The 12,564-nt window shown below is 40.8% G+C and overlaps 1 protein-coding gene across 14 annotated transcripts in view; it reads right to left on the bottom strand.

Moving 5' to 3' along the window:
- Positions 1 to 12,564, bottom strand: part of adgrb1a (adhesion G protein-coupled receptor B1a) — a 153,756-nt gene that overhangs the window by 21,019 nt on the left and 120,173 nt on the right. For 12 of the 14 annotated variants that reach the window (XM_044208682.1, XM_044208687.1, XM_044208685.1 and 9 more), the window contains 6 exons: positions 8,846 to 8,949; positions 6,988 to 7,090; positions 6,687 to 6,837; positions 6,529 to 6,598; positions 6,175 to 6,241; positions 3,218 to 3,303 (listed from right to left, as the gene is read on the bottom strand). In XM_044208682.1, coding sequence (XP_044064617.1) covers positions 3,218 to 3,303; positions 6,175 to 6,241; positions 6,529 to 6,598; positions 6,687 to 6,837; positions 6,988 to 7,090; positions 8,846 to 8,949 — 581 coding nt within the window. Of the gene's footprint in view, positions 1 to 987; positions 1,069 to 3,217; positions 3,304 to 6,174; positions 6,242 to 6,528; positions 6,599 to 6,686; positions 6,838 to 6,987; positions 7,091 to 8,845; positions 8,950 to 12,564 lie in introns of all 14 variants that reach the window. The other 2 variants (XM_044208684.1, XM_044208686.1) reach the window with 2 other exon arrangements.

Below are 12,564 nucleotides of genomic sequence, written 5' to 3'. Positions count from 1 at the left end.
TCTGGACATCTAACATAAGTCTTCAAGTAACAAGGAGTCAGCACTTACTGCAATCCAATCAACACCTTAAGATCTCTACCAGGACACCCTAAAGACCCCCTCATTTTTAAAAAAGTTTTAAAACATTTTTTTAGGACACCCTCCTGAGTGGAAGACTGAAGTGGTGCATGACATCAGCATGGCATCACATGTGACAGCTGTAGGGAACTCTACATCAGTAAAACGGCAAGGACCCTGGAATGAACAACCGACAACATCAGCTGTTTGTGACCATCAGACCAAAACCAGTCGTAACATCCACTGGGAGAGTTTGATTTGCTGATGAAGACCATGGGCCTTGAGTTAAAATTATCAGTTCAGTTGTACTTTAATTGGCTCGCTTCTTAGTGATTCTATCACTTCACTTATGAGAGTTCTACCAGTCATATAACAGTTGAGAACAATGCTATTTGAGTTTGGGTTACGACAAATTACTAAATGAAATGAACCAAAGGTTAAACAGTCTGAGGTGACATTCAGACTGAAGGAAGGCTAATAACATTCAAGCAGCAATCTGCCCAGTCCTTACTGTCAAGACAACCTACGTTTCTACGAGTTACGCCATTAGACTCCATACACACTCTATAGATGCAATCATGACAAAAGCATAATTACCTTGCACACATGCATGGCCACACCATTCAAGTCAATAGAAAATATTAATGTTACTGCACTGCAACTAGCATGTGTTATTGTTCAAACAGTCACAGTTTCTCTAAAAGCATTCTAGAACTTGTCAGAACCTGAGGCATTAATGTGTTATGTTCTATCCAGCTAACAGGAGGTAGCATGTATTGCAAGGTCACTAGTGAAATAGTGAGGTAAATAGGCAGGAAGTAATAGTAAGCCAATCAGAGGTGCTTGCTAGAGGATTCAGCAGGTTTGGTGATGGGCAGGGCTGGTAGCCATACATTAAGAAGAGTGTGGGATGGGCAGGTATTATTTTACCCAATCACTGATGACATGGAAGGGGGCTTCTGAGACTCATGTGTTCCTGATTGGAGAGCCCTGAGTGAGAGAGAGGGGATTCTGTGCAAACGCAAACATGACATTTCAGACAGCATAAACAAGTACAGTAGAACAGAGAGATCATTGAAGAAAGCAAACATTTTCAGAGAGAGAAAGAAAATAACATCTGAATGCACCAACAATGCCAATGGAGACAGAACAGCCTGCGGGGTAAAGGGGAGCAGGGTGCATGTTTGCGCTCTGGTTTGACCAATGGCTTTTTGAAAGCTTTTTTCACTCAAGTCCCAAGTAGTTAGTGACAATGTTCATGCCAAAGATTTTAGTGTTCTTTACCTATTCATATTTACAAATAAAACTAGTTTAGCAATGTGCAAAGTTTCAGTTGCAGGTTTTCTTATATCTAACACACGAGCATTCCCAACATTTTGGAAAATATGCTTGTTTGCTGCCAAACCTAGTCATATGAGGCGATTGATACAGTTTCTGGGAACTGTTTATAGTAACATAAAACAGCAGGAGGCCAGGGGAGACAGCCTCAGTCAAAAGTAAAAAAAAAAAAAACAAAAAAAAACTTTCCAACAACTCCAAAGTTGTCATATTAACACATTATGTATTGTGAGAGTTAGGACAGTCGTCGTAACCCCACAAGTAGGACAGCACTTTTAAGATGCTGTGTGCAGCCATTAAGCTCAGTGGTTGCTGGTCAAAAAATAACTCCAACGCTAACTGTTGCAAAACCACAGTATCTTGTACCATTTATTATTCAAATTTGCAATGGTGTAGGTTTTCAACATTTAGCACTGTATACCCTGGTCCCAGCCTTCACCTGTAGCCCGATTGGCAATGGACCAGAACACTATACCTATCGTTGCAGGTGTTGAGCCCACATGGTGGTGGCCCCACATTGTTAATTTGGGGGCTCACCCTTAGGTGAAACACACAACGCTTCGTAGAATATCATCATTTGACGCACGTTAACTGATGCCGCAGAAAATATATATATATATATTCAAGGCCAATCTGGGAGAGAATGTGAAACTGCAACTTGTTTTCAAACGTTAGGACAGTAGCGTATCATGTGCAAAAACACGCAATAATGCGCGTCACTGCAGGCGTGTGGGCTTACACAGAATACAATGTTTGACGTGCATCATATGTCTCCAGTGAGTACAGAAGGAGCTTGAAATAGAACCATTGCCATTTTACGTTCAAATGATCCAGTTGCTACTGCCACGATATCTTGAATAAAAAAACAACAACTTTGAAGTTGTTGGAAGGTTGTTTTTTTTTTACATTTGACAGAGCTAGGTTAGCAGTCTCTCTTGCTTTCAGTCTTTGTGCTAATCTAGGCTGTGCTAATCTGAACTCAGAGATTGAACTCATATTCAGTGGAATGACAATGACTTACAACAGTAGCTTAGTAGCAAGAAAGGGAAACTACGGTTTATTACCACTTGGGTTTTATTTTACTAGCTCTGGCCATTGGTTCTATTGGTAATGATTACAATGTATTTACCAAAGTAAGTTCTGCGATCTCTTGCTCCATCAGAGCAATGTCACCACATTACGCAATCTCAGCAGTTACTTGTACTGTTGAGTACAATGTTATCAATAGAACTGATGGCCAAGAGCTACTAAACTGTATTTTTCCGTGAATTTATTTTTAGTGGGGTCTTGCTGCCCTGCTTCCCTCTACTAGAAATAACAAAACAGGAGAAAAAAGACAGATGGATTTACAGAACTTTACATCAATAGCAACACCTGCAAACAAAGAGCAGCTGGAGGAAAATGCGACACATTTGAAACTTAAAAGAAAGCAATGAGATGAGTCATCATCTTGCTCAGTCTGTGCAGGACCAATAACCAGACAGCCTTCCCCACATCTTTCTTGTTCTTTCTAACATTCTTCTATCCTCCATTTAGCTCTAAGTTAGTAGAAGTAATTATAGTCTTGGCTACTTGTATATGAGAAAACACATTTTCTTTTGGTCTCTTATCTTATTTTTGATTAATTCAGTCACATTTATTTCTTCTCCTCCTGGTGTTAAAAATGAAGTGTCATTTTCAACAAATTTGCCAAAGTTGTAAATGATGGCCAAGGATCATTTCAGGCAAAGAGCCAATAACTGTGCTAGTCCCTCCCCTCTGGCTGAGCCATCAAGCTGGTTATAGGTCACTGTGTAAAATGGATGTGTGGTATAAGGCATACCCCGCCCTCTCCTTTAGTTTCATATCAGTAATGCCGTCTTTGGACACCAGTTTGTTAAAAACGAGAATCCCAATAACCATGTTAACCTGCCAAAGAGAAGAGGCACAGGATTAAAGCAGAGCAAAGACAGTTTCATTACGTCAGAACATGCAGCTCTACTCTGATGATGATGTTGATGATCGTCATGACAAGATGATAATGGCAGCATGCTCATAAATATCATCACACACACATTAGTTATACTTACTGTAGGCTCTGCACTGTAAATACTAGACTGTACCATCGTAAATGTTAGTGCCACCCAAAACAGGCACCCAATGAAGCATGAGAGGTAAAAAAAAAACTACAAGGATGGATTGCTAACATGTAAATACATTTTGTGTGTTGAAGAAAAAATCATAAACATAAAATATGAGCTGTGTAAAATCAAAGGTGGGGGGAGGGTGATATCCTTGACTGTAGTAATTCCTACAGTTTTACTGCTCTGAGGATTCACAGTCTATAAAAATGATAGGCCCCCAGTACGGGTGCCAACTGGAGCAGTATCTCTTTATTAAAGAAGCTGCTTGTGTAAAAAGGACACCCAAAACAAGCTGTTGACTTGTAGGTGGGACAGAAGCACTGGGAAGTGAATCAGTGAATCTGTAGCTAACGGATTTGATTAGTGAAACAAGGACACAGTGTTTATGCCTGTGATTGAACTCATATGTAGGTTGACCATCAGGGGAGTTGAGGTGACGATTTAAATATGAATTTGTCTCCATATGATTTTTATGGTTAATGTAAGACTGTCCTTCAAATTTAAACAGCAGCTCTAAGAAAGTGGAACCCTAACTGGGCTATAATCATTCTAATAAAGACATCAGGTGTATGACCTGATGTATGAATGTAACTGCTGCAGAATCCATTATCTTCTATACTGGTACAAAAACATAAGATGGACGTTTACCATCATGACCTGGGGCCAGATGTATCCACATAAACTGGTATTTATAAAGGCAGAATGCGGGCACCTCACGCATACTTCAGACCAGGCGCACACACGGTTTTCTTCAGATAGCTGCGGGTGATATGACGAGGTGGACGTGAAATATAAGGTGATTATTTCCTTGTTAATGATCTTTTTCATTTTATCCTGAATTCTGAAGCACTTTGCAAAGTCAAACTTTGTAATGTTTCAATTTGAGCTCTGCAAATGTATCACTGCTCATCCTTCTGACGTTTAATAACGGTGGTTGTGATATCACTGCGATGGTGGTTTACAGGTACATGTGATGAATTAGTTATTATGGGCCACAGCAGTGCATAATGGTCGTGCGTAATGACAGCTGTTCTGGTGCTGTTGGAGAACCTCACCGATGCAACACAACTGGTGAATTAGCACTTTATTTTCTTTGCCGGTCTTGTCGGTGACAGGTCAGCGCGGACAGTGTTTCTACGCCCATTTATGGCTCGCTGCAGGAGTGGAAATGAGACTCCTGCGCCCAGTTCCCCGATGACTGAGATTTATAAAACAGAATCAGGCGTACGTGCTGCTTTATAAATCTGACGAAAAGAACGCGCGTGCATTTTTATGTCTTTGTGCGTATACACAGATTCAGGTGTAAGTTGTATGCATCTGGCCCCTGGAGTTTATTAGAGCTTGAATGGTGATTTTGATGGTTTTGAAAAGTAATCAAAATGGAGTAGAATTATGTTTGATGTGTCCTAAGATCTTAACAAATATTTGCCAGCCAACATGAAGTTAGTATTTTTGATGGCTATGGTATATAAAATTGAATGGTAGTTGTCTGTGTTGTAAACCAAAAAATACAGGGTGCTTAAATGACTTATTAGTTTGCAAATTTGAATCCAATCTTCAACGCTGACATTTTAAAGTAAACAGTAATCTATACTGTATTTATTGGACACTTTAGCACAGAGCTAAAGTTAGCTCATTTTGATCATGTGTTTAGCTAAGCAGATGCCCAAAATGCAACATGAGTAGAACTAATAACCAAGTGTTAGGAAAAGAGGTTGGGAAAAAAAGAGGAGGCATATAATGAAAAAGAAGAAGAAGGGCAGGAAAAGTAAAGGTAGTAAATGAGGAAAGGTGGAGGCAGGGAAGAAAAGAAAGAAGCAGGGAAGGAAAAGGGAAGGTAAATAAGAAAAAGGAAAAGGCAGGAAGGAAAGGAGAAAGTAGGAAAGGAAAGGTGGAGGCAGGGAAGAAAAGAAAGAAGTAGGGAAGAGATGAGGTAAATAAGGAAGACACAGGGAAGGAAATTAGGAAGTTAACAAGAAAAGGAGGAGGCAGGGAAGAAAAGGAGGAAATAAGCCAGGAAAGGAAGAGCTAGGGATGGAAATAAAAACAACCAAGGAAGGGAGGAGGCACAGAGGGAAAGGAAGAAGCAGAGAAGATAAAGTAAACAGGGAAAAGGAGGAGACATGGGCTATTACCTTTGTAGTGCTCTTATTTGTTTACTGTTATACTGAAGTACTATTCTTACCTGTTATATAATTATATAACTACATAACAATACACAATTCTATTATATTAACAATGATAGCTAAAATAATGAGGTAGCACCTTTAAATGTTACAATGTACTAACTATGTGTCCATCATTATTTTACTGTCTGTGTCCAGGGCCATAGTTGTTTGACAATTTCATTTACAATGACTGGTGTGTTTCTTTTTCCCATTTTAATATTGTGTTTCATTTAATCTTATGTTTTTATTATCTATTGCGTTATATATTCTACAATTTATTGCTAATTAAAATGCAAATTCATGATTAGTACTAACATTATTAATAAGAAATCCCTAAATGCATGGATATATGCAGACTCAATATGCTTTTTAAAAAGTGACTGTATGAAGTCCGTTACATGATGGGAGCTAATGGTCTAAAGTTGAATTAGTGCAGACATTTTAAAGGCAAACCAACACAGACAGATGAAAGAGGAAAGAAGAAATACCAAGACAACAGCTGCAGCAGGTCCAACAAATGCATAGAGGAGACCTCCTTCCAGAGACAGCCAGCAGCTACGAGAGAGGAGCAGGAAAACACAGTTGTAGAGAGGTATGATTAGAAGAAATGGAGATGATGGAGGAACGAGGCAGGGAAGGGGGATGAAACATGACGGGTTGTAAAGAGGAGGGACGTAGCGTATGCATGACAAGAATGAGGATGGTAAAAGATAGATGAGACAGAGAAAGAGAGAGGTTAATTATGCTGCAGACATAAACCTCCAACCATGTGTAATATCCCTGCATAAATAGTTAAAGAGGTGGAGGTATATACAAGTGGATCTATAGGAAAGCATGCTTACTAGCTTGGTGTTCCATATCCCTTTGCCTTGGTGAATCCTACTGAGATCGCCACTACTAGTGCAGGGAGACCTGGGAGGGAAATACAAATGGACATTAACACAGGAGAAATGAGAAAGACCAGATGGACGGCATGATGGACAGCAGACGGAAGGCCCACCCCAGCCGAGACACAGGAAACGCTTGCGTATGATACGATTCCTGAGGCGGCCCGTCACCGCCATGTACGACTGCCACGCCTCCGTCAGAACCCAGCAGAACGAGGACAGGAAGAAGAAATGAAGAAATGCAGCAATCAGGGTGCATAAGACCTGAAACAAGAGGGGAAGACAGAGAAGACAGAGAAGACAAGTGAGCAGGACGATTCTGAATCAGGCAAACTGCATCACTGTGATCATATAACATCCAGAAAATGCTAACTTAGATAAAGCGATACATTGGTCTTGGGATTTAGTCCTTACCTTATTCCGTGTCTGTGTCTGTCCAATGAGAATAAGGGCATTGGAGGAGATGATGGAGAGGCAGAAGTTAATGAGGATGACTGAGCGCTCAGACCGAATGTACCTGCAAGAAAATGACAGAAAAGAGATTTTTTTTAAATCTTTCATTGTGGTTTTCACTGAACCCTTACTACAGATGAATCTAGCACCACAAACCTACAGCCAGGATCCTACAGGGTTCAGTGTTAAGCCTTTCTCCAGACGCTATGAATGGTTTGATTATGATAAACCATGCATTTTGTGTTTCAGCTACTTCAGCCGCTCCGCTTTACAGCCACAGGGTGCACGACATAAACTTTAGCCTTGTTGCTACATTAGGAAGAGAGCAGTGTCCCCATAAATGAGTGTGTCGCTTCTTTTAGGGTGTTAGATGTGAGGTATGTCCAATCTGTTAGCTTTTTTAAAAATTCAACCAGATTTGAAAACAGTCACGTTTCTCTACTCAAGGCTCACAAAGTGTTATTGTAACTAAATGTTCTCTCTTGTTGGGCGGCTGTGGCTCAGGAGGTAGAGCAGGTTGGCAGTTCGGCCCGGCTCCTCCTGTCCACATGTCGAAGTGTCCTGAAGCCCGAGTTGCTCCCAATGGACAGGACAGCACCTGGCATGGCAGCTCTGCCGCCATGTATGTGTGAATGGGTAAAAATGATAAAGTGCTTTGTCCGTTTGTTGTGTGTGAGGTGCGAAATGGTTGGTGAATTATGTGTGCCTAAACTCATGCTGCTTCAAAATGTATACATAAAATATAGAAATTAAAAAACATGTTTTCTAGTATTTTTTTTAACTCCTTCCTGCTCAGGATAAAAAAAAACTTTATTGACAAACACAAAATCACTATATACAACAAGAAAATCCTTAACAGCATGTTAGCTGACATCCTGGATCCTACTCTATTTTTTTCACACCATCAGTCGAAGCAATATGCAGATGTAAGAGCTGCTTTTTCTGCAACTCAACTTACAGCAACCTGTGCAGCTGCATCGATGTCAGTGCACCAATTTTGTGCCCGTTTTTCTGTCGTTATTTTTAATGCGTGTAGCTAGGGGTCTAACAAGCTATGTAGGAAGATGATGCCCCCATCCTTAAGTCCAACACACTTCGGCCGCATTGCAGATTGCCTCGCAATTTCATTTGTGTCAGTTGACGCCCGTAGAACACAGAAAATGTCATACAGCCAGAAGTAGCAGTCAAGTAACAGCTGCCAGGACGAGCTATTCCAGCAAATGTCAAGACGCAGCCAGTGTGCAGGATACATGAAACGATGGGTGCAGGTCTTTCGACGTGTATCATATGCCACCAGTGTCAATGTGCACAACACCTGGTGGTGAATGAATAGGAGATGTGAGTGGTGATGCTGAGGTCTGGAACCGGACTACCAGGCTACATGAATTGGACCTTTCTCAGCATGTTTGGAACCAAAATGCAGTAAACTGCCTTCTTTCTATAGGAAGTTTAAAATGGAGAAGGTTTGAATGTCAGTACTTGATCTGCTGGACAACAAGGACCACCAATGTAAGTCATATTTCTGTGTACTTGACTTCCCATGTTCCATTTAAAGACAGGAAGAGTCACAGAGAAGGAAAAAGTTACACATGAAATGTTTTACTGAAACTTCTCTTCAAGCACATCCTAGCAGAGTAATCTCTAATTTTCTATTAGTAACACTATCCTCTTTTGTGTTTCAGGTTAACTGACAGGTGCGTATCAAAGTGCACACTGTACAGTACATATCCTTGCACCTGTTGAACTGCTCTGACGCGTCCATCTTGAATTAATCGCAGCTCAATGCTGAATGTTTCCAGAGCATGATGCTTTATCTCACCTCCAGACAGACACATAGATGATGATGAGCAGCAACAATGTCAGTGAAGACACTCCACAGCCCACGATCAGCGTCACAGATGGGAGCTGTGTCTTATCCATGTTCTGAAAAATAAAATAAAGAGAACACAGAATGTGAAAAAGTGTTGTGGTCATGTCTCCAAACCTTATGGTGCAATCAGGATTCATCAGCTGTTTCTGCTAGCAGATCAAGTTTACCTGAGCTCAAAATTTGATCTAATTAGACCAAAGTGTCACAGCATCCATATCAACAGTATGATGAACAGAAATAATGTAGTGAAAAAGCTCAACTCCATCACTGTCGGAGAGAAACTTTGGCGGGGTCTTGCAGATCTGTGGCATGTACAGACTGTGACAGGAGCTGTCAGCAGATGAATACAAAAGCTGAAACATTCCCTGTTGGCTCGATTTGTTGAAAGCTCACCTCCTAACTGGGTCATTCATGGTTCAAATGCAGAAGACTACATTTTCCTTACCATCACTTCAGTCTCTCTGATGCTTTTCAGTAGGCTAAAGTTCTGAGACATTGTAGCTCAAGCTTGAAACAAGCCAACAATGAAGTCTGCAAAAACACGGGTTTACTTGCTAACCTCAAAAATGTTTGAGTCAATCTAAACTGCTGGTGATATATAAAAAATTACTTTAGAAGATAGTGTTGGTGAGTTTTATGGATATGGATGAAACCAAGTTATGGTGCTTCAGAATCAGAATCAGAATCAGAATCTGATTCTGATTCTGATTCCCCACCACTACATTTTCATGGGAGCTGTAGGTTTTTGTACGCTAACGAAGTAACCGTTGATTAACTTAGAATCACAAAGATTACATTGCATTCTCTGTAGTGGAGGCGCTTCGCCTCACCTGAAATAGAGATTATTTCTTCTTATGTATCGTAGAAAAGGTTTCAGTCGTAGTCATCTGGACACTGTTTTCAGAATCAAGACGTTTCGGCTCCCATCCGGAAGTCATTCTCAAATGTGAAAAAATGGGACGGGAACTGGAAATTTAAGCTTTTTTCACAATTGAGAATGACTTCCGGATGGGAGCCGAAACGTCTTGATTCTGAAAACAGTGTCCAGATGACTACGACTGAAACCTTTTCTATGATAGAACACTCCTGGACGAATGAGGGACTACACCGTCTTCTTCTTATGTAAGAAGAAATAATAATATTTTAACTTTTAATAATAACAAAATAACATTTTTATGAAATATATCATAGGCTTATTAAGCTTCGGGGAAAACTAGCAGTGAGCTACATCAGACATGGGCTTACCACCTCTGCTAACCAATTTCCTGGGGCAATCTGAATACAATGGGATCTGCCAGACCATATCTGGACGTGGTCTGGGTTGCACTGTGATCGGATCACAGCCAGAAGTAAATGACATCTGTAGAGGCTACATTTTTAATGTAACAAAACCTGCCAAATAAGTTGACAGGCACCCTCTTATTTTTATCTCAAGCAAGTCTGGCAATTTTGCTAAAGGTTGTAGCTTCTATCGCTGCCCCAAACACATCCATGGGCCCTTGTCAAAGTTTTTTCCTCCAATTCTCTCAGCTCTGATGCGGAATCCCTCCCTAGTGCGTTAGGATTTTATCACTGAACTGTGTTTAGGATACACATGAAATAAATAAACATCCATATACATAAAGCAAGAACTACTAGCACATATTATAATTTCTTTATATTTGAATAGTATAATAGAGCCCATACAACAGCATCATTTTTTGCATAATGAGGTCCAATCATAATGTGGGCAACAAAAATCTAACTATAAAGGAAGGAATGTCTGTCCGTCTGTCCTTCGATTTTCTCAAGAACTGTTCATCTGATCGACTTCACACTTGGCGGGTGTATTGCTGAGGACCCAAGGGAGTGCAGTGTGGAGTGTGAGCTCTTGAGATCTATGGGACATATTTATTAGTATATTTATTGGTACACACTGTGTAGTGTATTGAGAGGGGGCCCCTATTAACTGTTAAATCACCGAACAGCATGCTGGGTACAGCTCGCTCTCACTCAAACAAAAGAGAGACCGGAGATGTTACATTGTAGCAAAGTCGCAGGCTGGGTACAGCTCGCTCCACTACAACACGTTCAACAACAGCTGAAGAAAGAGAGACCAGAGATATCAGATGTTACACTGAAGCAAAGTCTTGTACATTTGCCATTTTGTTTCACTAAACTCAAACATTTCAAGCATCAGCGATGTAACTTAAATACAGTAGATGTTGTGAGATGCGCCTCTTGCAGCGTTGTTCTGACCTGTTTCAAATAGTAGAAAAGGCCAGACTTTTGTGCTTATTTTGGATGTTCTAACAAAAGAAATGCCAAAACCAAGCAACAGGAATAACAAAGTGATAAGTTGTTTTACAATATTTTACTGTTATGAATGTGATGAAGTCGCCGCCATCTTGCAGCGCTTTATATATAGTTTCAAAGCTACATGGCTGCAGCTCAGTCTCTCAAAATAGCATGACATTGACCACAAACCACATGTAATGCAGGTTTTGCTTTCCCTAACATTTTAGCCACAAAAAGCAAAAGACACTGGTGAGACATCACAGGTAAAGTTCTCATAATCACATCATTATCTAGATAACATAGCCAGACGCAGACCACATGCATTAACAGGCAGGCATGGGTCCAGTTTGTAATCATGGAAGGGTAGAGGTAGGTGTGTTTCAGAAAAGGATTTCCATGAGTTGTTTTTAAGATGCTCAAAGTGCATCCCAGGACTTTAAGAGTAACTTAATACCATGTTGAAAAATCAGTGTTTCACTGCCCTCTGGTGCAAAGTTTCAAATGTGTTGCACCTCTGACCACATCCAGCATCACTGATAGGTGTGGTTAGGTGCATGGTGTACTGATACACTTTCGAGTTCACTTCTGTATCACTGCAGCAAGGTGAGAAGTTAAACCACTGGAGGTAAGTAAAAACGCCAACAGCACATGCTAAGTAATGTGAGGAGTGCTCTCTCCTCAGCTAGCATACTGCAGACTTGTTGCTCATTTTGTGTTTAGCTTAGGCTTTTATCATGTGGACAGTAACACAGGCAGTATAGAAAATGGCCATTTGACAATTCAACTTGCGCAACTGATGATTTGACTAGAGACTCACAGATGGATGATTGGAGTCAGTGAGTTTAAGCAGGTAGCCCCCCGTTGGCTGGCTGTACAGAAGAGAGTGTTTGGTGGTAAGTGGAGTTGTAAAGGTTAGCGGGATGACTTCACACACCCTGACACACACCAGAGGAAGCCCAGCACTGCCTTAGGGAGCTGTGAACTCAACTAAAAGAATTTCACTGGTATAGCTTTCAGTGAGAAGCTTTCTACCCTGACAAGGATAAAATTATGTGGGGAATACTGTGTGCACGCACGCACACACACACACACACACACACACACACAGAGTACATGCAGGTATCAGGTATCTATGGCTGGAGAGAAGCTGGCAGGCTGGCTGCTTTTTGGACCTTGGATGCAGAGCAAGGTGACTTCAAGGTGAATCATTAATAAACCATAATACCTCAAATCAGCAGAAACACACACACACACACACACACACACACACACACACACACACACACCTAGTGATGTGTGCCTTCACAAAACAAACATGCACATGATATAGGACTGACATTCTTTCCTATCCTAAAAACTAACAGCAAAACACCATCCCCATGCTACAGCAG

The sequence above is a fragment of the Siniperca chuatsi genome, linkage group LG9 (assembly GCF_020085105.1).
Source record: "Siniperca chuatsi isolate FFG_IHB_CAS linkage group LG9, ASM2008510v1, whole genome shotgun sequence".
NCBI lineage: Eukaryota > Metazoa > Chordata > Actinopteri > Centrarchiformes > Sinipercidae > Siniperca > Siniperca chuatsi.
Note: the sequence above shows the minus strand (reverse complement) of the source record. Positions and strands in the feature narration are given on the sequence as shown.